Raw genomic sequence first — 24,548 nt, forward strand, 5'->3', positions numbered from 1 at the left:
AAATTTAATATATAAGCGCTTGTTCGATAGTCTCTTCCCTAGAATACGCGATCTATCGATTGTTTATGCTGCATATGGTCACACTTCATCGCTGCCCAAGCCAAAACAGAGACAATTTTTTTTTCCTATATTTCAGAAACATTTGTCGATCATATGTAAGCCTAATATAAGTAATATTATTGTGTCAGTTGGCTCTAAAAACTCGGCGTAACTGTGGCCCGACACTCGATCCGACTATTCCGGTAAGATCCAATGATTCGCCAATTTCTGCGTCGGCTTTTTCGCGACGCCCGGCTCTACACGCATACATATTCGCTGTTTGGCCAGTGTGTATATATATGTCGCTGTCTGATTAGTGCTCGCCAGTGTGTGTGTGCAGCTCGTGCTGGGTCTGAAATTTTTTTCTACATCGCCCCTTGCATGAGGCATTAGTTAATTCTGAAAGGGAAACCAATTCTAAAGGGCGACAAAAATGTTATTAATTTCCAGAACCCTTTGGAGAAGTCATCAGCGCCTTCAGCTGCAACAGCAACTCGTGCACAGTGCATCCAGTGGAGGTTTCTTGGCGGATAGGCACATTCGTCATCGAAGCACCCCGGGCTCGTTGCTCTCGGCGGAAGAACCGGCTGATTGCGGTCACGTAAGTGCTCGTGAATCACGAACTAGCCATTCGCGTTGTCCATGTCCAATCCTTAATCCATATTTTCGGCTTGCAGATCATGAGTGGCAGATATCGCGGAGGTGGTGGTGGCGGCGGACGCTTTGGAGGCCGTGGTGGCGGAGGCTATGCAGATGGTGGCGGCTACAATGACTTCGACAACTACCGTGGTGGCGGGGGACCAGGCTTCAATGACAACTTTGGACCAGGTCCCGGACCAAATCCATTTAACAGTAAGTAGATAGCACTAAGAATTAGCCTATTTAGTTAAATTTGTCCAACTGGTTATAAATTTCTTTTATAAAGAATAGACAGTTTACAAAAACAGTTTTATTGTTTTTTTTTTTTAAATGTATATCTCTGCAGTAAATAAACTATTATTTCCACTCTTACATTTCCAGTGGGTGGTCCTAACCTTTCTGGGAATGAGTTAATGCAGCTGATGAGTGCCATGGCCAGCAACTTCAATATGAATTCACAGCCCCCGCAACCAATGCGCCAGAGTTGCGGCGAGTTGCGCAATCACCATTGCGGATTATTTGTTGAGCTGTCCGGTAGGCTAATTAAGAAGCGGGTGAATCGGTTTGCGGAGCTGCGCGATCGCAATGGCGGTGCATGCCAGCTTGTGGTTCTGGAAGACAAGCATCCGCGAGTGGCACGGCGCATGAACAACATGCCAGAGAACACAACACTAACTATTGTGGGCCTGGTCATGCGGCGACCACACAATTCGTGCAATCAAACAATGCCAACGGGCGAGATCGAAGTGGAGGTACAGGACATACTTAACATTCATTTCCCGGCCAGCGGTACCAAAAGAGCTGGTGAGAAGCGCACATACAGCACTATGGTGCAGCAGCAGAGTAATCTTGGTATCACCAGCACCGAGTACAAGATAGCCAGTAAGTGGGAATGTGTTTAAGTACTTGCATATGGGTAACATAATATTTTTATGGTCTTTTACAGAGAACGAGAATATATTGAAGTATTTTGAAAACCGTGATCTCACCTGCAACGATCTAAGGCGCGACGATGTGGGCAAGACAGTGACTTTGGTTGGTTGGATTCCCTCTACCAAAAACAACAAATTCTTGCAGCTCAAAGATGGTTATGGCCAAACGCAACTAATGATCGAGGATCAGTCGGTAATGAACAAAATGCTATAATAGTTTCATCAAATTAATTATTTTCAATGTTTATTTTCAGCTTAGCGACACATTTCTTTCAACACCTGAGCAGACAGTTATCCAAATAGTGGGCAAAGTTCTGGGGAGACCAAAAGCCAATGTTAATTTGGTAAGAACTTATAAATTCCATCGATTTGTAAAATGAATCAATGCGATTCCCTTTAGAAATATGATACTGGTGAGGTGGAAGTCAGTGTAACCAGCGTAAAGGTCCTCAATCCGGACGATCCCTACGATGGTCCCATTAAGGCAAAAGAGAAGCAACAAAAGTTTTCCATCGATGATCTTGAGGCTGAGGAGGCTGCCGCCGAAGCATCCGCCAATCTTACCAGCAATAATGGAGAAGCCAAGGAAGATAGCGCGGAAGCAGTTACCACTGCTAATCCCTCTGTAATTTCCGAACAACGAGCCAAGGTGGCCGATACCAACAAGTTTGCCGACCGCACTCATAACTGCGGGGAACTAACCTCCAATGATATCAACGAAAAAGTAGTCATATGCGGTTGGTTGGAGTTCCAGCGCATGAACAAATTCTTCATACTTCGGGATGCTTATGGACAAACTCAGGTACTGTTGTCACCGAAAACATATGGTATGGAAGAATACGCAGAAACAGGCGTGCCCATTGAGTCAATTGTTCGAGTTGAGGGTACAGTGATTCCCCGTCCAGCGGCTACAATAAACCCCAAAATGCAAACTGGGCATGTTGAGGTAGAAGCGGACAAAGTGGTTGTTCTCAATCCGGCAAAGAAAAATCTTCCGTTTGAGATCCGAAAGTTCAATCGTGCTGGCGAACGCTTGCGGCTTACTCATCGGTATCTGGATCTACGATTTAATGATATGCAGCATAATCTTCGCCTCCGATCGTCTTTTATAATGAAAATGCGAGAGTATCTTATCAACTATCTGGGTTTCGTCGAAGTGGAGACACCAACACTCTTCAGACGAACGCCAGGCGGAGCTCAGGAGTTTGTAGTACCCACTCGCAAAGCGGGCCACTTTTATTCGCTCGTACAAAGTCCGCAGCAATTCAAGCAGATGCTGATGTCCGGTGGAATAGACAGATACTTTCAGGTGGCCCGTTGCTACAGGGATGAAGCGACGCGTCCAGACCGTCAGCCGGAGTTTACCCAGTTGGATATTGAGCTATCATTTACCAGCAGGGATGATATCATGCAACTGATTGAGGAGACCCTCCGTTATTCGTGGCCCAAAGACTTTCCGCGTCTGCAAACACCGTTCCGTCGTATTACTTATGAGGAGGCAATGGAAAAGTACGGAAATGACAAGCCGGACACTCGGTTTGGTTTTCTGTTAAACAACGTGTCGGAAATCATCGAAAAGAGCGATGAATTCAAGGAAAAATACGATGATCTTGGCGCTTATGCCATTGTAGTGCGAGCCAGTGAAGCCTTTTGGAATGGAGCTGCCCGAAAGCATTACGAAAGCCTAGGCAAGGAGTTCAAGGGTACGTTGTTCGTGCGCAAATTTGGCCCAACAAAGGATGTGCAGGAGAAACTGGGAAAGCTACTAGGCGAAGATGTGGCTACAGAGGTCGCCGATAAGTTTGACCTTGAGGAGAACGATCTTCTTTTCTTGGGCATTGGATCAAAAGTGGAAACTGTAAGAAATTTTGTAATTAATTAAGTAAAATGTATAATATTTGTTGTCCTTATCCACCTACAGCGCGCATTGTTGGGTCGCATCCGACTGGACTATCAGGACTTTCTGGTGGAAAATGCCAAAATAAAGAAGCCCAATGACTTCCGCTTCCTTTGGGTGATCGATTTCCCGTTGTTCGAGCGAAATCGTGAGACTAATCAGTTGGAGAGCGTTCACCACCCGTTTACCCTGCCACATAGTGATGATCTAGAAAATTTTGCCACTAGCTGCGAAAATCTGGAGAGCATACGCTCCCAGGCTTACGATTTGGTGCTGAACGGCCAGGAAGTCGGCGGCGGTTCAATTCGCATCCACGATCGAGACATGCAGCACTTTATATTGGAACAGATTCTGAAAATCCCACATGATCATTTGTCGCACTTACTGAGCGCTTTGGAGTCTGGATGCCCGCCTCATGGAGGCATTGCTTTGGGCTTGGATCGCTTGATTGCCATTTTATGCCGTGCGCGATCAATACGCGATGTGATTGCATTCCCCAAGTCACTTAATGGGCGTGATCCGCTTTCAAACGCACCAGTTCCCATTTCCGATGAGGAGATGAGGCTGTACCACCTTTCTGTGGTAGAGGAGGAAGAGGTCAGCACAAATAACACGTCACACGAACAGGAGGACGACGATCCCGATCAAGAACGTGCTCCTCCATCCCCGATGTCGGCGACTAGCGAACCCGAGCAGCCGCAAATTGAGGTAGACATTAAGCAGGAGCCCGAATGTATAAATGAGGATTTTGATCCCGAATCCCCCCCAACCAAATCGACAGTAAAAGCTGATCTCGATGAACCCACACCAGCTGACCCCCAGGCATCGGTGGCTGCTACGGCGACCAGAGCCAGAAGGACCGTTAAAAAGAAGGTATAGAGCGGGGGCTATTAACATTACGGATAACGAATTAGCATTTTACGTGTAAGCTATGTGGTCAGAACGAAGGATGGTAGCTGGCGGGTGAATTAATCGGATATTCAGATAACACGACATTCGGGTCTGGTTAATTAACTACCAAATCCCATTTTATACACACAGTTGTATACCAAGAAGGTTAATATATATACCCACCATGGATCTTCTCAACGGACTTCAATACGAGAATAGGACCTATCCTCACATCTTGAGCCGGAAGCCCACATTCTAAAAATCCATTTCAAATGATGGCAACAAATTTATTACAATTTACAAAATATACAAAACTGCTATTGTATTCGCAATTGTTTAATTATACAATGCTTGAATTACAGTTTTCATTTGTATCGGATTTTTTGCTGATATTAATTGTTGTAATAGAACAGATTAAAATGAAATTGAACTCAAACGAAAATCCTTACTTAAATTCAGAAAAAAATATACTTTTTATAATTCAGCACGGGGTGCACAGACCTTTGTACCGTTTTCTGATTTTATGTTCGTTTATGTTCAGTATAGTAAGCCTTTTTATGTTACACAAAATCTATTTACCTATTTATTTAGCTGGATAACAAATAAAACTCATAAAAAAGTTGGCATAACGCTAAACATATAGCTTTCCAGATTTTGTAAAATATTAGGTATTAAACATAATTTATTTCGTTTGAATTTTATTTGTAACTATTAATATAAACTTAAGTGACTCTTATACATTAGTAAGGAATGGGGGCAAGGAAGGATTTTAAGTAGCTTAAAACATCGAATAGGGCTAATCCACTGTGGGCACTGCAAATATGTTATCCTCCATGAATCCATATGTAAGATTTCTTCTGTAATCCCACCAGCTTTGAGTTGGACGCGCCTCTGTACTTATCATCTGTCTGTCATCTTGCTCAATAAACTCTACTGGGTCCTGCTCTTCGACAGAATCACCATCGCTATCGTTCTCTTTCTGTTCAGGACTGAAGCTCGTCCAATGCTCGTAGGGATCCTGCACAGTGGGCCACATCTGAAGGTTGTTAAAGTTGGCTGCCAGTTTTCCAAACTGATCGATGTGATGCAGTAGGGGATCCACACCTTGATTTGGAGGCGCCTTCAGTATCTGGGTCGGAGCTCGCCACTGTGGCTGCTTTGCTCCCAAAGTGGGTAGATCCGTCCACTTGCCCAGGGCAAATGGCGAACTGTCATTGGTGTCTATCATGAACATTCCTCTCGTAGAGGGCCGTATATTCTCGCCAGCTTCAAGCAAAAAATTCGTTGGGGGACACATTCCCAGGAGGTAGGATATGTAGCCACTGCAGGCCCATCCCCAAAAACCCTTGGGTGATCGGATGGATTCTAGAAAGTACGCTGGCGCACGTTGGTGACTGCACGCAAAGGAATCTGAGAAGTATAAATATTAATTAGAACCCACATTTATAAAATAGCATGAAACGACATACTAATTTTCTGTCCATTGCATCCTGGCTGCATGATTCCACCGTTCATGTAAAAATCCGCATGACCACATCTCTCCATTTTCCCCTGGACCAATGCATTCGTGTGTATCACATCCACATAGCTGGCATCACTGGGATCCAGTTTATCCGCCTTGCCCGAGGTGATAAAAAGAGGCATCGCTGGATCTAGCCCCGTTATTCTTGGCAGCGTGAAAGAACTCAAATTCCTGGCTATATAGTTCGGCACTTGAGCTCCCAATGAGAAGCCTATCACGTGGATATCCGTATTGCCTGTCTCCACCAGGCGCTCTACCAACTGGGCAGTGCAGGTTCCAGCGTGTTTGGTGTTATGAACGGCACTTATGTAGCAAGGTCCTGGCGACAGGATACTCCAGTCCACATATATGATATTATAATCCGCTTTGGCCAGGTATTCTATTTATATATCAAAATTTATATTACTTAAAATTGGTTAGTATCGAAACTACTGGACTCACCCTCTCTCATCTGTTGCAGGGGATGTAGAAACATATCCGAGTTATAGCCGTGGATGATAATCTTAGTGGGATATCGTGGGTTGAAGTAGGAGTCAGTCAGATTGGACTTCTCCAGAGACTCGTCGATGTGGAGGCACTGTCTGTCCATCGGATTATGGCGCGTATAGATGTAATACTTGACATCCGGATCCGGACAACTTCGACCTATAGCCCATTTGCACGGACCGACAGTGATATCCCTATTCGAGGGCGGTGTAGTGGTGGTGGGTGTGGGATTAGTAGATTCCTCAGTGCTGCTCTCATCCTCATGTTGAATGGTAATAGGTTTTAGATGCAGAAATCTCTTTCCGATAGTCTCCCGATTGAAGCTGGCTGAAGATTAAATAAATTTTGATTAAATAAATACACTTTTAAATCATCGGAATTACCCACCTAGAAGCAGCAAACCAATGACAAATCTCCAGTGCATTTTGTAATCTAGAAACTCGAACCACCTGCAGTTCCGATTAATTTAAAACACTAACTGAAATCGAATTCCTTGGCCAGATTCGTGAAGCGTTCGGTCTGAAAACGTTGGAGAAACTAAGAGCCGGCTGCTCGAGTCAATACGATTTTGGCCAAATTGTAATGAGATATGCAAATGAGTGAGTACTTTTGATGGTTGGATTGAGTGTGGCTATAAAGTGAGAGTTGCGGGCGGAAAAGTGAAACCGAATTGAGAATTTAAGTTGCAGAAAATAAGGTGTAATATGTAAGCTATTTCAAGAAGTCTCAACAGAATTTAATATAAAGTGTTTCGCTTCTTTCAGTGCCTTGTGAGTTTTCATATTTCTTTCATTCATTTCTTTCATACATTCAGAAGTTTTCGCTATTTGTTTATAATTTTTGAGAAAAACTCATTAATGCATTAACACAACATTTACTCACTCAACGATATGCACTCATAGACAATATGTACACTTGCCTACGTGATTGCGGTTTCAATTAGTAACGTTTACTGAATGAAAACTTTTTTGATATTATCACCAGGGGATCTTGGCCCACGTACAAAGGCGAATGCTCGCAGGTCTTTTGAATTTATAGGAATCAGGTCTTACGAAGAATCTTGAATTATTATTGACTCAGTCTAGTTCTGCAGACCCACATAGATAACTTGGAAGACTTCCTGACCCGGGTCAATGAAAACAAACTAGAATGAGGTATGTAATTTAATTTAAGCGGGGAAAGAAACAATTTAAATATAAGTACATCAACTGGAGCTTTCTTTATGGCCGTTATGTGACTCGCGATCGAGCAAATATTTGTTTTTCTGTTCTGGAATTGTTTTTGATGCCTTTGCGGTTTATTACCGGTACGTGTGTCTAGAACGCCCACAGATTTTCCTCACGAAAAATCCACTCGGAACCGACTCTTAATATATAATATTGTATCATCCATGTGTGAATGCCAATTTTCTGCTTTATGGAATGTCAAACAAAAAGCGTATAAATGGCCAGATGGAAAGACATTTCCCGCCTGTGTCTTTAAATGACCGACAACATGTGGGCAATATTGTCAAATTCATTAAAATATGAATAGCTAATCTTCATATGTAAAAACTATAAAACTTGTGGGCGTTTGAGTTTGTTTAAACTATTTTTTAATAGGCAACTTTTATAATGAATGTTGATGACAAGTGTATTTCCAATGACTAGGTGAATATAACAATACATTTTATTTTTGATCTCTTCATTAAAATGATTTCAAATTTAAATTTTAAAATTGAAAACATCAAGTAAGTGGCCTTTCACACATGTTGATCATGCATCTGGATGGGGGATTCATGGCCTTTTCGTCTGCGCACTTGAAGGCCTCCTGGAATTCGGGAAGATTCATGTAGCCCCTATTCAACTGGGCAGCAAATATCTCCGTTTGGCGGTTGCATAACTGCTGGGCCACCGCATAGAAGAGCACCCTGTGTGGATCCAATCCGAAGTATTCCAGCACAAAGGTCTCGGCAAAGGCGAACCTTTCGCCCTGAAGCCAAAAGTGATAGTCCGTTAGGGAATACTGAAAAGAGCGATAGAACTGGAAGATCTCGGCGATCTCGTGCGAACCAAGTGGTCTGTAAATTGGAGCCAATATAGCATCGTAGTGTTTGAATGATTGCCTTTCTAGGCAATCCAAGGCGGTATAGTGGCCATCGGTATCCAAGAGAAGTCGTGAATCCCTCCAAAGGTCCAAGCCTTGTGTGGCATAATAGTGATAAGTAGGGCGGTGCAAGGAAAGCAGCACAAAGTGGAGGAACTGCCTCAAGAAATAGGCTGGCTGATTTACATCCTCCTCGTCCACATAGGGCGATACAAAACTATGGCGCAGTTGAGCCCGTCTAAGGATCAGAAGATTTCCATAGAAGGAATTATTTTCAAATTTCAATCCTTCGTAGTTTTCATTTAGTTCAGTTATATTCAGATAGTTTTCCGCATGATTTTGGAGAATGCGTGCCACCTGAAGCTCCTTCTTCTCCACAGAAGCTGGCCACAAGTGCCCATACCAATCTCTTCTGGACAACTTGGATCTTCTTAGTTTCTGGAAGCGGGTGGTATGAAGTTGATAGGATGCCAGAGCAACTTCCCTGTTCAGATGGGGTCTCAAAACATGCCATTGCCAGTATTCAGCGTGCAGTAGTCTCTCGAACTCCTCAGATACCCTATAGCAGTCCGGATATCGAAGCTGCTCCCTGGCCTGCCACATCACATAGTTGTACACTATGTGAGGTTCCGTGTTTCGGAGAACTTCCCAGGCTTGCGTGATCTTCTTCACATCCAGAGGAAACTTACGTGCTCCCACCAGCCGTTCCTCGGAAAAGTTAAGTGCGGCAAAATACTGCTGAAAAAAATCCATGGTGTTTTCATCCAAGAGGAGCTGTTCTTCAATTGGTCTGGAGGTGGTGTTTCTGGCATTCCTGCTCAAACTTCTTACAGGTTGAAGTTCTCCTCTCATTCCTCGACACAGCATCCTCATCTCACGTGATATAATGTGGGCTACATGATGATGCCGAACTCCCAAGACATCAGATAGGCTAGATTGGAAGTCCGCGATACTGGGACAGGGCAGCTCCTCCATGGGACTCACATAAATCGTATCCAAGGCAAAGTAGATATGAAGTAAAGTGGGTAGGCCATGGGCTGCCAGTTGAGCTGACAAAACTATCCAATTTAGCTGTCCATTAAGGCGCTTTCGCTCCCATTGATGTTTAGAGAAAGGCCAGGAAGAGAGCACCTCTTTATGCCTGGCCAGGAATGGAATCTCCTCGAGCATACGTTCCCAGTGAGAAGTCAATCGAGTGGGGGTGAAGAAAACCTTTCGTTCTCCCCTCTTTCGGCACTCCGCATAAAGTTGGGATATCAATCGTCCTGGTATAGTTTCAAAACTTCCAACCACAGCTGTGAAGAAGCCCATTCTGTCCTGTTTGTTATACAGATAAGGTGGAAGAAAATCATCGGGATTTTCCTCCATCGCTTGATCGAAGTTTCCACAAGCATGTGCATAGAAGTCATCGCACGGATCCATTGAGTCATTCTTAATTTTCACCAACTGTTGCAAGTTGCTTTTGTACAAATGGCTAAAAAACTGGCTTGATTCTACCTCGGAATCCGATTCCACTTCCGTATCTGAATCCAGATCTTCTCCATTCTGGGACCTCACTATTTGTATTATAGCGAATAAAACAAACTGAAGCTTCCACCGCATTTAGTGTATATTTTATTGTGATCCGCTCGTTTGTTCCACAAAAACTGCGCAAAATTGTGCTCGGAATTCCTCCCTAATGACTTGATAAGCCACGGAAGCTGTGGATTGAGCTATATATTCTCGATTCTATCAAAGTTTCAAGTTCTCTTTGCGCTCTTTATTGGAACTCGCCTTAACCTTAAAAATCTTTGTATTCCGTTTTGCCAAAGACACTGGAATAACAAGATGTGTAACGCCATATGATTTTTTTTGCACACGATTTTTTCGGGGTGGCCCTATAGGTGGATCCAGGCTCTCTAAAATGTTTGTTCAAGAGCGAGTGAGATGCATTGTAAATTTGACAGAATATGCCCTTAACCTTAGAAGTTCTTAGATTTTAAATCTATATTATTTTTTATCAATTGGAAACATGTAAAAAATTCTTGTTTTGCATTGCCTTAACGTTATTATTATTTAAATATAGCTTAGAAATAGTAATAGCGGGAATCTTTGTACATAATATCACAAATAATATATAACCGAGTTTATTTTACTATCTTTTATTTTGCTCCACATCGCCTATTAATGAAGTTATGTCATAATGATTTAACTTTATACATGAAAACAGATTTAACAAGTTAAAGTATATGAATTTCAAATAAAAATCCCCTAGGAGTATAGTGTGCTTGGAAAAATATTTGAAAAACTTATCCAAAAAATGATCCATTAGTGCTTAACAAATATTGCGCATACGCAATGTGGTCACATCTGCAATAGCTCAACCAACAAACCTGATTCTATCAGGTCGATTTTTATTATTTCTTTTGATTTTATGAATGTGCTAGTTCCTCTGCGTGAAATTTCATTGATTTTTCATAATAATCTTGGTCATTATTTATATATATTCTTGTGTCAAGCCATTTTGTTTTTATGCCATTTGCGCACTGCATTTCCAAATTGACTTAATGACAAGTGTCAGCTTAGGGAAAGTGTATGTTTTTTTAGAAAAGTCAAGGACCCGAAATGTGTGACAGTTGTTTATGAACATTTTTGCTGGTATTTTTATGTCAACAGACGATATGATTGGAGGTTTGTAGGAGGTGTGGCGTTGTAGAAAACTCTTTGTGATTTCGCTAAGTAGGTATTAGGTAGAAAGGATTTACGTTTTTCAAGTTGAATTCTATTCATATATTTGAAAGAAAATATATATAAACAACATAAACATCCCGTGCTATTCCTTAATCAAGCAAAATAACTTGTAGATCCCATGCCCAATTTAAAGCTCATGTTTTGAGTTCCTTTGCACTTGCGGAAGTTCCAAAACGCTGTCAATAATTTCGAGGCAAATGTTTCGAAAAATGGAACAAGCCATATACTAGATGCCAAAATTATTTTTAATGAGCGTATTGTTATTGTTGGTCATTTGGCTTCAGATCCGGCCAACGGCTGCTCAAAAACTGTCAAATGGCGCGCAGCAAATTTATTTTATTTATTTTCGATGTTATTTCTATGCGACTTTCCAAAAAGTCTGCACTCTGGCCCTGGTAGTGGCGTCTCATTTTGGCCAATGGGACAAAATATTTCGCTATGTATGTACATACATACATATATCCGAAAGCACAAATACACTCCCACCAATCTATATCCACTTGTCAGATATGATCTAACTGCGTGTGTATGGATGCTTGCAGAACGCTAAGTATTTCATCTATATCCCAATTCGTGGACGGGCCAACGGTTTTAGTTGAGCCAAAGGCTTTCACCAGTTAATAGCACAAAATTGTGTCTTTCCCCAGCGGACAAAAAACCAAGGTAAATCCGGGACAGAAGTGAAGTGACCTGAGGACCCCAGACGAATGCTAAAAAATTGTGGAAGTTAACAAATCGAATTCAAGTGTGCCGTGTTCATAAATATTTTCGCACACGAGGTCTTTTCAATTTTTTTCGGTTGGAACCGATCCAATCTATAAAACTGGAATTATTTCAATCTATATAGACATACGGTTCTTTGATTGCTCTATCAGAAGAAATATAATATAGATATAGCCAGACGACGACGAAAGCAAAGAAAAATTTAATATTTTCCATGTGGCTTTGATATCTGTCGACTTTATATAAAATTTTTTTTGAATTTTATTTGATTAGATTATTTTAAAACAAAACAATATGTGTTCAGCGAAAATTTATTGCCGCCTTTTTTATGTTTATATGAAGATAAACTTCTCACGCGCCAAATAAAAAAACATTTCGTGTATAAGTAATCCGAAAATAGGGAAAAATATTTAAATCTGTCCGTTCTAACCTAATAATAAATAAATATTTTATCTGCAGCAAATTAAATCAAGATGAGCGAAGCCCGCAACTTGTTCACCACCTTTGGCATCCTGGCCATCCTGCTTTTCTTCCTCTACCTCATCTATGCCGTATTGTAAAATGTTTCCGGCAAGTAGATGGTCCTTGGGGCAGGATCAAAGGTAAGTTAAAGAAGATCGAACCGTTTAAGCTTATAAATACAAAAATATGGAAAAAATCTAAAAGTATTTTAGTAGTAAAAGTACTTTCAATGTACCCAATTTCGATTACCCCATTTACCCATTGGCTTTAATCGAGATAAATCCACATCAATCACGAACCTTGAAATGCTAATTGAGGCCAAAATGTGCCATAAACTCAATTGGGACTACGTGATTATTCAAGATTCTTTCAATATTTAAAAACGTTTTAAGGCAACAGCTTGGCTAGATGTACAAATTTTCAGCCTAAAGTAAATAAATATTTAAATCAAACACATGACTGGAGAGGAAAACATCTTCTTCAACGAAAAAGCCAAAAAAGAAATAAACAAAACATTTTTCAAATGACAAGGTCCAGTCGGAAAAAGCAATTTGTCTAGGTGCAGTCCAGCAAATGAATAATGTTCAAAGAACACAGAAAGTTGGCTAGAATCGCATGGAATTCGAAAACATATATATATTTCTAATATTCAGACCGATCTACACACATATGTAGATATACAGATCTAGAAAATATTTGTGCCGCGTCAAAAATATGACCAACAACTGGACTCACATACAGCCAAATAGCCGGTGATATACACATACATATATAAATATAAATGAATTTTTTATATATCGTCTATATAATCGGATCAACACATGTATGTGGGTGGGTGGTGCGTGCGCCCCAGGCAATGGCCATAATTCCAAGCGCTGGCCAACTTTTTGTGGAGAAGTGGAATTCAGATCGGGAAATTCAGTTATTGCGCGCCTTTAGCTACGAACGGTTGGAAATCCTCCAAGCAATTAAGAAAACCCAATCCCACAAGTGTGTGATTTGCGCCTGCCGATCGATCAATCAATCGCATACCTAATTCCGTATTATCCCTTTAGCCAGCAGCCAAATCGGAATCAATCAAAATGAATGAGGCCAAAAGTTTGTTCACCACCTTCCTCATCCTGGCCTTCCTGCTGTTCCTGCTCTACGCCTTCTACGAAGCCGCCTTCTAGGCCCACATCCCCAAGTCAACCATGACCATCACCAACCACCAAACAACCACCACCCATCAAGGATAGCTTACATGTTGAATTTCAATTCCAAGCCGCCGGCCATGCCATCATCTTGTGGTCCGGTGGAGCTTCTAGGACCCTACGCGTTTAAGATGTTTAGCATTTAATGGATTTCTACTAGTAACCTAAGCCAGGTGAGCACACCCCCGCCCCTCCCCCTGTCAATTAAATCAATTATCAGTCGCACACATTAAACAAATTATGGAAGCACTCGCTACCGAAGAAAAAAAAAATAAAACAAAAACCTTGAATACATTTTTTGGCAGCCATTTGGCTCGCTCGCGTTAATAAATAGATTTTCCGTTTCTATTTTTTAACGACAAGATTTCGACATGGCCCACTAAACACCTTCCTGTCGTCACAGCCCCCCGTCATTTTGGGAGCATTCAAAATCATTTTCACATGGCATTTTCCAAATGTCGCAACTTTGTGATTCAAGATTATTTTCGCCCGAAAAATCACAAAAAATGTTCAAAGCGACAGTTTTTTATGGCCTGAATTTATGATTGGCTAAGGTGGAAATTATAATTAATTTTCATTAAATGTTTTTGAATATCACAAACGCTGCCAATTCGAGTATAGATCGCTATTTTCGAAAAAGTCCGTTGCTGCTATTTCGCAATTCCTCAAAGAGTTATTTCAAAGAACCTGAAATAAATTTCAAAAAAGCTTATTTTCTTCGAAACAAACAAATGCCAGCTATTGTTTATGCCAATGTGGCCACTAGAACCAACAACAAAAAATACGAAAATAATACGTTATATCAATTGCAGTGACTTTGCGTCAGACAAAAATGATTCTTTTTTTTTGCAATCAATAAATCGATCACGGCTATTAGTTAAATTTCTCAAATAAATTCTCGTTTAATGCACATTGCAGATGACGTCAATGCCACCAGTTGCCAAAATCGATGGCTCGGCGATCAGGATGAGCACTTTGATGGGTAACCCCTGCCATGTGGTAAGTACCATTTATACGGATCCCCTGGGATGCGCTCCAATGAAATATTTCCCCCCAATATATTTATGCGTTTGTTTTTTTTTCCCAGTGCTCTGCCACATTTCATCCATCCATGAGGCGCTGCAGGATCGATTTATTTTGGAAACTGTGCTGCCGGCCTTGGCGTCATCTGCTCTAATCATAAATATAGTTTTGTGATCTTTTTCATTATTTTTGTTCGGCAATGGAATCTACTTAGTTTGCAATTCATAGACCATGATGTACAGTATAAGCAAATTAGGAACAACATCAGCAATTAATGCGAACCATCGATATAATTGGTTATTTCATTGTTAAACAGTCATGTTTATTTCGCACTCGTACTTATTAAGACATGCATAATGTGTAACTGCATTTTACTCGACTTTTCTTAAATAATTTGTGAATAACAACCGCAAAGAACAGCAACAACAAACTGCAGGAATAAAAACACAAAAACAAACCTTATTTACTTTTTATTCTTTTGTTTGGCAAATGTGGGGACTTTGCATTTAATAATCAAAAATTAATTGAATCATATTTAAATGATGTATTTAATATATGTATGTATGTACACATATTAACATGGCGGGGTGAACTGATGACCTTTATTTTTCAAGCATACTTTTAGGCTTTTTCCGATTTTGAATCGGTAAAAATACTTAAACACCATTTGCTGTATTGTTTAATCAATAACTAGAAAATATACACACAAATATTTTTTCGAATTTAAACAAAAAAGAAGACATTTAAACAAAAAAGAAGACACTTATTAAGTGTTTACAAAAAAAAAAAGTGGAAACGGTATTTATAAAATATTTAAAAATTTAATGACATTTATCCGAGAATATTTTTGAAAACTGATGGTTTTGAAACGGATTAAAAAGTTTAATTTAAAGAACATTTATATTCAAGTTTCCAATTAACGAACAACAATTTTATAACAACAATTTTTTTATAATAACGAAAACTCATTTTATTTTAGTGGGCCCAATTAAAACTTCCAAAAAAACCATTAAAAACCATCAGAAAGGTTTAAATTAACTAGCATAGTCTTAGTTTCCAGTCAAAATTTAAATTCATGTAATTGTGTGCAGTTCTTCGAGAGATCTTGAAAGTACGTTATCTGTATTTGCATGTGGCATGTGCATGTGCAAATTGAGGCCTTTAACAACTGGACAACAAGTTAATAAAACAAACAAAACATAAATGAACGGTATAGTCGACTTTCAAATACCTATTATTCTTTCTTGGCCGTCACAGTTTTGGATGGCCTGTGGGCGTGGCAATCCTCTTAGCTTTTGAAGTCTTATAGCTCACAGTGTTTATACGGACAGGCGAACGGACAAACTAACGGACAGGCGAACATGACCATATCAACTGCTACTGCCTGTTACAAACTTTACAACGAATCTAGTATACCCTTTTACTCTACGAGTAACGGCTATACAACCTATAATACAAGCTAAAAGTGCGAGCAATGATGCGGATACCCAGTCGTCGCTGGTCTTCTGGCCGCTTCCGACTGCAGTTGGCCACTTTGCCATTTTGTCGGTCAGTAGTTTCGCGCGCTGGCCAACCGGTTTCACGGCTAAAACCGTCCGAAAGCCAATCCCCCTCCACTCCTTGGCCAAATTGCAGCTCTTATGCAATCCGGCAGTGCATTTTGGCAATTGATTTAGCCAGCCGGTTTTTCGAACGTGCCTTTTATCTTTTGTTTTATCTGTTGTTTTATATTTCGTATTTTTTCATGGCTTTATACAAAAGTGTTTTTTTTTTTCTAATTAATAGTTTAATGACTAAGAACCAAATATTTACATGACTCCTAACCTAGCTTAAGTGACTTAAGTAAGCTTCAGTTTCTTTTGCTTTTGCTCGAGGGCCTCGATTCTCAGTCGTTTGAACAGTTGGTGTCCCAAGTATGTGCGGATCGGCAGGGGAGCCAGTTTCATAAAGGCATACTATAAAATAAAAGATTGTAATTAATAATAAGCTATAATTATGTTAACGTACAATTTTGAGGCATTAAAAAATATTAAATCAGGGTATTAAGGGTAATATTGTATCTCGAAGAATATACCTAATCGGTAAGTTACTAACCTGAATGCCATGGGTCCAGAAACCGTTGGTCTCGCTCGTTTTTCCCAGTGTAAAGACGGCGGACCGGGCAAATGTATATGCGTTCGGGAAAAATAGACCTCCCTGCATTACCCGATCGGCGTAGGCATTCATTTTGGTCACCACAAAGTTGGGCATCACCAGCTGCACGTGGATATTGTGCTCCGCCACCTCCAGTTCCAGGGCCTTGGAGAAGTAGGTGACGAACTTCTTGCTCGCAGCATAGACGGTCATGTTGGGCAGTGGCTGCAGCTCGGAGGAGGATCCCAGGTTAACAATGGCTCCCTTTCGGCGACCAATCATCTGCGGCAGGATCTTGCGGGTGAGCATGGTAACCGATCCCATGTTAACAGTGAGCAGGTTCCAAAGAAGATCCTCTGACACCAGGTCAAGGCTCTCCGGGTGCTCATACATCATGCCCACGTTGTTCACTATAAAAATGAATAATAGTTTGCTTTACAACTATAACGGTTCAAGCATGGTCATAATGGTAACACCATATTTATAACAACTCATATCAAATGGCTGTGGCTTTAAATTACGCTGGCCAAGATCAATGTCAACTCTTATCAGCCAAGCATTTTATTAAAGCCGCCTTGAGAAGTTCGCAAGGTTGTCGAAATGTAAATTGCTGAAGCGTTTATGAGTCTCGTTGGCCGAATAAAAATAAAAATCCCAACAACTGCGTACTTGAACATCGCCTAAGCCACTCTTCGCCTCGCCAATAGACCAAAAAAAAATAAAAAAGAGTCATTATAATTGCACGCAATTATTATTGTTTGACATTGGCAGCCGCGCAAGAAAAAGAGTCACAAAATATAAAGCGTAAGTAAGCAGCTGCTACTGTTGACAATGATGAATGTATGAATGATACAATATCGTATAATAAAACCGCTAATATCTGGAGTAAGTGCCAAATGATGTTAAAAATATCAAATAGGGATTACTTACCCAAAATGCCAACGTCTATGCCCGCCAGCTCCTTTTCGATCTGATCGTACACCTCGCGTCCCTTGGCGAAATCCGCTGCAATCCACTTGGTTTTCACTTTGTACTGGCTCTCTGCGAATTAAAAAACATTTTCTAAATATATACTAATATATACTAAGTAATATGCAACACTTACCAATCTCATTGGTCACCGCAATAAGCTTCTCCTTCGTCCGCGAGATGAGCACCAGGTTGATACCCTGGCGAGCCAGCTCCCTGGCGTACTCCTTGCCAATGCCATCGGTGGCTCCAGTCACCACTAAGTGAAAGGAATCGAAGGAAAACGTGATGAGTACAGGCGAAGGTTGCCGAAAGGGAACCACATTTTTAAAATTTTTTCAGGGAGACAAAACACACGGAATATTGAAGACTACACTATACAACAAGCTTTAGAATTTGGTAGGAAAATGTATGTATAGTAGTTTCGATGTTATTGATTATTAAATATTTTATGTATAAGTGATAGATTAGGTATTTATTTAATATATAATTAATTCAAGAGTTTATAAGTTTCGGCTTTCCAAAGCTGGCTCCGTTTTTATAGTATAATGTTGTTAATTTTATATGAAGACTTAAATCCATATTAAACTAAGCTATTTACCTTACAAGACCCATTTCGTCACTTTCTGTTGTGTACCTATAGTTTTAGCAACTGAATAATGCCACGACCTCCTTGAAAGACCTTTTCGAATCTAGCATTTGCCTGCTAATTAGCCCACTGCATTCGGCTGAGTCTCTTTAAATCACATCGTCGGTTGTCGGTTGTCGAAACCTCAGCAAATATCATGAATGGGGAATCGGTCGCAAAGAAGCGATTAGAAGCAAACCGGCTAGAGTGGCAATTGCTGCAATGTTGCCACTGGCAGCTGGTTTATTGGTTGCCAAATATTTGTGCAACGGAAACGTGCAACACGGCAGCAAAACTTGGCAATCGATTGCTGCGCTTGCGTGTTGCCCGAAAATTATGACTGCTTTAGTTTGGCAAAGATTTTGCACTTTGATTGGTGGACAATAAAAGCAATTGTATAATATCCATAATTCAATTTGGAAAACTGTAACGAACTCGCGCCGAAGGTCACCCATTAATTAAGCAATAAACTCGAGAAGCAATAGTTAAATTTATAACTGTTTGACTACGAAGAGCAGCACGAGACTCTAGTCAATGAAAGCGAATTAATTAGTTAATAAAGCAAAAACAAAGCGATCGCAATGTGCGAAACAGGCGAGAAAATCGCAAGCCGGTTTACGAGTTGAATGACTTTGTCTGGTCCATAAATGAAATTGTAAACAAATCAAGTTGTTTGAATAATTTAGTTATTGGTTTCCAAATCCTAATGAATCAGCAGACAATTCGAAAATAAGTAATATGTTTACTCTTTAGGGGTTTGTTAAATAAATTTAACCTTTTTTAATTTTTTATATTGAACTTAACAATTGAACATACATTGTATTGTGTAATATCTTATATAGACAATGGTACAATTTATTATGATTCACAAATATGTGAATTCATTTAATATCTAAGCTTAACTAAAAATAGCCATCAGCAATACACCCAAACACTTAGATAAGAAATACCATTTTGTTCTTTTCGTTGGTATAAATGATGGAAATTCATAATGTTAACTGGTTTCTTATCTTATCGCAAATGGATTTTGTAACCATTTTTCCCAAAAGTGCTAACTTTAGATTCTATCGCTCAAGGATTTATTTGATCATAAACTTGGTAATGTAGTACATGAGGTGCAATTAACGTATAAATCAATAATTTAATTTATCAGAAAACAAAATATATGTTCTTCAATACTCAAATTGATTATGCTAACGTGTAATGAAAGTCTAAAATTTATATTGTGAAATTATTGGCATTTATAGAATTATTAGGCAATATCGTGATATATAGCTATTATGGGGATTTGAAATAGCTGATGCCTTTCAATTCTGAGAAGTGCTGGATGCTACCTGCATATTTGCTATATGATATAAACACTCCTTAAGAAATAAGGTAAACAATTTGCATTCGCGACAGTGAGGCAACCGAAAACGCAGGCCTCAAATATTGACAGACCCCTGGGGTTAAAGTATGCAAATACCGGATTGAATAACATGGAAACATTCGGTGAATAAAGCGAAACTCATGGATATAATGTGCCTACCGATCGAAACACTCACCTGCCCACTGTCCGAACTTATCCACCAATGTCTTTGGCAAGTGTGGCTGGAAGTAGGGTTCCAGAACGGCCTTGATTATGCTGACCAAGGACTTCAGGTTGTCGTACAGGAACACAACGATGGTGAGCAGTCCTACGAGGTAGATGGCCGCCGAGATCAGCTGCCAAACGAACGCCATCTTCAGTAGCGTGTAGATGCTCACTTCCAGAACTGGCTGCATGGTTAAGAGAATGCTCTTTAAATAGTCCAAATAGGCCGATTTTCGTTTGGTATTGTGGAACTTGTTCTTATCACTAACACGACCGGGGCTGATTATTTACTGCTTCGTTGAGAATTACTATTGTACCGACATATGTATTAATCGCCCGACTTTCGCACTATCGCGCTGTCTGTCTGCCACTTTTTTCCGGGGGCACAAGTTGCAGGTTTGAGCGCCGATCACGCACTGAAAACTTGAAGCCGCGACTTCGCTTTTTCGGGCTTTCGGTTTCGGATTTTCAGTTTCGGATCTGGTCATCAACAAGCAACAGTTGTAAACTGAATGAATATCAGCGTCTTAAAGCGGAAAGGCCACTGCAGTTGGGGCTCTTTTCCGCGGTTTTACTCAGCTCTTTGTCGGTTCATTATTTCATAAAATTGTAAACTTCATTTTGTTGCCTTTTACTGCGGCCTAATAGTGTTGAAAATCTACGTGTCTGGGTGCCGGGTGAATTATTTGACACTTAATTGCCGCTCAAGAAATGACCCTCTCACTATCTCGGATAACTCGGTATTTTCACTCGCCAGTCGGTCAGTTGTTGTAGTTTTGAAATTTTTGCTAAGTGCATAATCGGCATACTAGTGTTGTAGAACTAATTGCAAACAATTAGGCGAAAGATGCGTTAAATTGTCTTTTGTCATGCAATGACCCCTGTCATCTGAGACAGTTTATTTGTTCAGATATATTCCTCTACTTGTTTTTCCCTTCGCATGTGGCTAAATACGCTAGGAGTGATTCAGTTTGGGAAAAATAATTACGGCATTAAAATATGACAACTTACTAAAGGTGTTCGTGTTTCTTTTACTTACATATTTTTAAATTTAATCATTTTTTTTTAAATATTAATAATTGTAATAATTACATATTCAACACAACTGTAATACGTTGTTATCTATTTAATTTAGCAATTTCCCTAACAAATAATTTTTATGGCTTTTAGATTTTTCACAGATAATTGCTTGAAGTTGTTTTTACATGCTCTGCCTTTATTAAATAAAGCTGTATAATGCATTTTTCTTCACTATCTTTTACAACACCATAAGTTGCGCTTATCAGCATTGCAAAACGCATTTCCCTACAAGCGAGCAAAAAAAGTGTCAGTGGACTTTTGTGACACAACAAAAACATAACTTTGCAACAAAGTATTATACGCGACTTCATCCGAAAAACGTTTAAAATATTGGTAATCGGTGGTAATTTGGGCAAGTGTCTAACTAATGCATGTAGCAATTAAGTAAACATATAGATGAAGTTAGTATTAGAGGTAAATGACAATAGGAAATGTCCCAAAAACCACTAATGGGTGAAAAACAACGAAAATTATGAATGGTGATTAATGACTTTTTATTCAAAAGTCTGATCATTTTCTTATGGCATGCTAAATCAAATTTTTATTGCCACCTATATCATAAAGTTACGTGTGTCAGTGAAAAGGTCATTCCAGTCATCGCCCACAAAATTCAATTTCCACTTGTTGCTCGCTTGAAAATGCCGAAATACTTTCATTAGATAAATTAACAGCTCTTTCATTTAATTTAAAGCAAGGTTCCACAATCCGAAACAAAAAAACATTTATTTGGGAACGATTTATAAACTTACATGCTGTCAACGAACAAAACAGTATAAGTTTTCAAACGCTATAAATATAAATCGATATTGTATGAGTAAAGGGCTGTCAGTAACCTCCTGCCCAGCCGAATATTTATTCCAGACTGAGGAGCCAGGCGGGAAAAGTTCAACGAGGAAGTCCACAAGCTTTTCCCAAACGTTCTAAATAGTAAATAGTGCTGTCGTTTTAGCCGTTTTTAAACTAAACTGAGTTTTATTATGCCATGCTGTATAAATTCCTAAATAATATGCATATGCAATTATTTTAGGGTCGAAAAAATACTTACACCTTTTTTTAAGGAACATCGAACGTTTTTAACTGTCTAAATGTATTAAAAACTAATAAAAATTGAAAGCTTCAAAGAATCTCTTTTAACTTGAAAATTTTGGCACAGTACTTAGCAAGGTCACAAACCAATGCCAATACATGAACCCGTCAAAAAGTGTACTATGTTTTATTATCAAGATAACAGTTTCTCAAAAACTTAAAATATTATTTCCACTGTTAAAAATTGTCTTAAATTTTTAAATATTTTTTTTGCCAAATATTTACATGACTGCTAAGTAGTTAATAAAGGTTTTGTTTCTTTTGCCTATGCTCGAGGGCTTCGATTCTCAGTCGCTTAAAGAGTTGGTGTCCGAAGTAAGTACGAATTTGCATGGGAGCCAACTTCCTGAGGGCGTACTGTAATTAGGGAAGGTATATTTATTTATCAGAATGTACTCGTATTGTTAGTCATAAATATAGATTATAATTATATAATAATATTATATGTATATGATAACTATTATTTATAGTATATTAATACGCACCTGTATTCCGTGAACCCAGAAACCGTTGGTCTCGCTTGTTTTTCCCAGTGTAAAGACAGCGGATCGGGCATAGGAATAAGCGTTGGGGAAAAGCAGTCCTCCTTGCCTCACTTTATCGGAATAGGCATTCATATTGGTGGCCACAAAGTTGGGCATCACTAGCTGTACATGGATATTGTGATCTGCCACCTCATATTCCAGACCTTTAGAAAAGTGTGTTATAAACTTCTTGCTAGCCGCATATGCAGTCAAATTTGGCAGGGGCTGGAGTTCGGAGGAGGATCCCAGATTAACAATTGCTCCTTTTCGACGACCAATCATCTGGGGCAGGATCTTGCGGGTGAGCATGGTAACAGATCCCATGTTAACGGTGAGAAGGTCCCACAACGTGTCCTCCGATACCTTGTCAAGGGTTTCCGGGTCGTGTATCATGCCCACATTGTTGACTGTTAAAATGAAAGAGATTTAATTTCTTTAAAAACCTATTAATCGGATCCTCCTAAGTAGTAAACTTTATATTTGTTATATATATTAATCATGTGTTTCTTTGCCAATTCATTTATTTACCCAAAATTCCAACGTCGATTCCATTCAGTTCCTCTTCGATTTGATCGTACACCTCGCGTCCCTTTGCAAAATCCACAACAATCCACTTGATTTTCACATTATATTGGCTTTCTAAATAATAGTTTCGAAATGGAATAAAACATTTTTACCTTTTAGTTGAATAACATTGCTTACCAATCTCGTTGGTGACTGCAATCAGCTTTTCCTTCGTCCGCGAAATGAGCACCAGGTTAAGACCCTGACGAGCCAACTCCCTGGCATATTCCTTTCCAATGCCATCGGTGGCACCCGTAACCACTAAAATTGATTTAAAAAGATTAGTTTTTGTAAACTTTTCGAATTTTCTTAAAGGGGTAATCATAGTAGATTTAAATATCCGCAACCTGAAACATATTAAATATTTTGTAGTGATATATTATCTATATTGGAAATCAGAAATACCCCGATTGATAGATCAGTTTCATGAAAACTACTCATGCTGACGTCGTTTATTTGGTACTGGCACAATATCTTGGTGCGCCTCGTCACCACGTGGGCGTCCATAATAATTATCACTTGTAAATCGGAAAATATCGAGAGATAAGTAAATTCATGCTGACAACGATAGTTTAAAAAGAAAGTCAGAATGATAAGTATATTTGTTTATTATCGAAAATTATATTGAAGGAAATAGATTTCCCTCGCTAACTTTTAAACAACTATTTTATTAAAAACTTTCAAAGTTATTAGTAATTTTAAGTTATTTTTAAAAATGTAATACAAGACTAAAAAGTGCATAAGTTATGATTTATTAGATTTAAAACATATTTTTCAATATTATACGATAGAAAGACTCACCTGCCCATTGTCCGAATTTTTCAACCAAAGTCTTTGGCAAATTCGGTCGGAAGTACGGTTCTAGGACAGCCTTGATGATGCTGAACAAGGACTTTAAGTTGTCGTAGAGAAAAGCGACGATGCTAAGAGAACCCACTATGTAGATTCCCGAGGAAATCACTTGCAAAATAAGCGCCATAATATAATTTCTTTAAGAGAGTTCTAGATAAATTAACAGCCCTTTCATTTAATTTAAAGCAAGGTTCCACAATCCGAAAAAAAAAACATTTATTTGGGAACGATTTATAAACTTACATGCTGTCAACGAACAAAACAGTACAAGTTTTCAAACGCTATAAATATAAATCGATATTGTATGAGTAAAGGGCTGTCAGTAACCTCCTGCCCAGCCGAATATTTATTTCAGACTGAGGAGCCAGGCGGGAAAAGTTCAACGAGGAAGTCCACAAGCTTTTCCCAAACGTTCTAAATAGTAAATAGTGCTGTGGTTTTAGCCGTTTTTAAGCTAAACTGAGTTTTATTATGCCATGCTGTATAAATTCCTAAATAATATGCATATGCAATTATT

General features: G+C 39.4%; 5 protein-coding genes across 9 annotated transcripts; 1 reads left to right on the forward strand and 4 right to left on the reverse strand.

Moving 5' to 3' along the window:
• The first annotated feature begins 79 nt into the window (after positions 1-79).
• On the forward strand, positions 80-4,777 carry LOC117138658 (aspartate--tRNA ligase, mitochondrial). Its single transcript, XM_033300894.1, has 8 exons — positions 80-242; positions 490-640; positions 717-891; positions 1,060-1,560; positions 1,625-1,803; positions 1,865-1,954; positions 2,011-3,468; positions 3,532-4,777. The coding sequence occupies exons 3-8, from the start codon at positions 720-722 to the stop codon at positions 4,384-4,386; spliced, it is 3,255 nt and encodes a 1,084-aa protein (XP_033156785.1). The 5' UTR covers positions 80-242; positions 490-640; positions 717-719; the 3' UTR covers positions 4,387-4,777.
• On the reverse strand, positions 4,751-6,924 carry LOC117138665 (phospholipase A1 member A). The gene is made up of 4 exons (XM_033300907.1): positions 6,794-6,924; positions 6,362-6,733; positions 5,868-6,299; positions 4,751-5,808 (listed from the first exon to the last, which is right to left on the reverse strand). Exons 1-4 carry the CDS (start codon positions 6,828-6,830, stop codon positions 5,195-5,197), a joined length of 1,455 nt encoding a protein of 484 aa, XP_033156798.1. The 5' UTR covers positions 6,831-6,924; the 3' UTR covers positions 4,751-5,194.
• A 1,207-nt stretch (positions 6,925-8,131) lies between these two features.
• On the reverse strand, positions 8,132-10,354 carry LOC117150530. Its single transcript, XM_033317455.1, has one exon. It carries the CDS (start codon positions 10,091-10,093, stop codon positions 8,132-8,134), a length of 1,962 nt encoding a protein of 653 aa, XP_033173346.1. The 5' UTR covers positions 10,094-10,354.
• A 6,043-nt stretch (positions 10,355-16,397) lies between these two features.
• Positions 16,398-21,862, reverse strand: LOC117149457 (hydroxysteroid dehydrogenase-like protein 1). Of its 2 annotated transcripts, XM_033316780.1 has the most exons (6): positions 21,755-21,862; positions 19,897-20,110; positions 17,861-17,983; positions 17,686-17,796; positions 16,717-17,165; positions 16,398-16,577 (listed from the first exon to the last, which is right to left on the reverse strand). In XM_033316780.1, the coding sequence occupies exons 2-6, from the start codon at positions 20,072-20,074 to the stop codon at positions 16,461-16,463; spliced, it is 978 nt and encodes a 325-aa protein (XP_033172671.1). In that variant the 5' UTR covers positions 20,075-20,110; positions 21,755-21,862; the 3' UTR covers positions 16,398-16,460. The 2 variants fall into 2 exon arrangements, with proteins under 2 accessions (XP_033172671.1, XP_033172669.1); XM_033316778.1 differs by lacking the exon at positions 21,755-21,862 and having other exon boundaries at positions 19,897-20,364.
• Positions 21,863-22,133: 271 nt separating this feature from the next.
• LOC117149475 (hydroxysteroid dehydrogenase-like protein 1) lies at positions 22,134-24,376 on the reverse strand. Of its 4 annotated transcripts, none has more exons than XM_033316784.1 (6): positions 24,275-24,360; positions 23,981-24,168; positions 23,318-23,440; positions 23,144-23,254; positions 22,577-23,022; positions 22,134-22,448 (listed from the first exon to the last, which is right to left on the reverse strand). In XM_033316784.1, exons 2-6 carry the CDS (start codon positions 24,156-24,158, stop codon positions 22,332-22,334), a joined length of 975 nt encoding a protein of 324 aa, XP_033172675.1. In that variant the 5' UTR covers positions 24,159-24,168; positions 24,275-24,360; the 3' UTR covers positions 22,134-22,331. The 4 variants fall into 4 exon arrangements, with proteins under 4 accessions (XP_033172675.1, XP_033172677.1, XP_033172674.1 ...); XM_033316786.1 differs by lacking the exon at positions 24,275-24,360 and adding an exon at positions 23,585-23,697 and having other exon boundaries at positions 23,318-23,526; positions 23,981-24,053; XM_033316783.1 differs by having other exon boundaries at positions 23,981-24,376.
• Between the last annotated feature and the right edge of the window lie 172 nt (positions 24,377-24,548).

The sequence above is a fragment of the Drosophila mauritiana genome, chromosome 2L (genome assembly GCF_004382145.1).
Source record: "Drosophila mauritiana strain mau12 chromosome 2L, ASM438214v1, whole genome shotgun sequence".
Taxonomy (NCBI): domain Eukaryota; kingdom Metazoa; phylum Arthropoda; class Insecta; order Diptera; family Drosophilidae; genus Drosophila; species Drosophila mauritiana.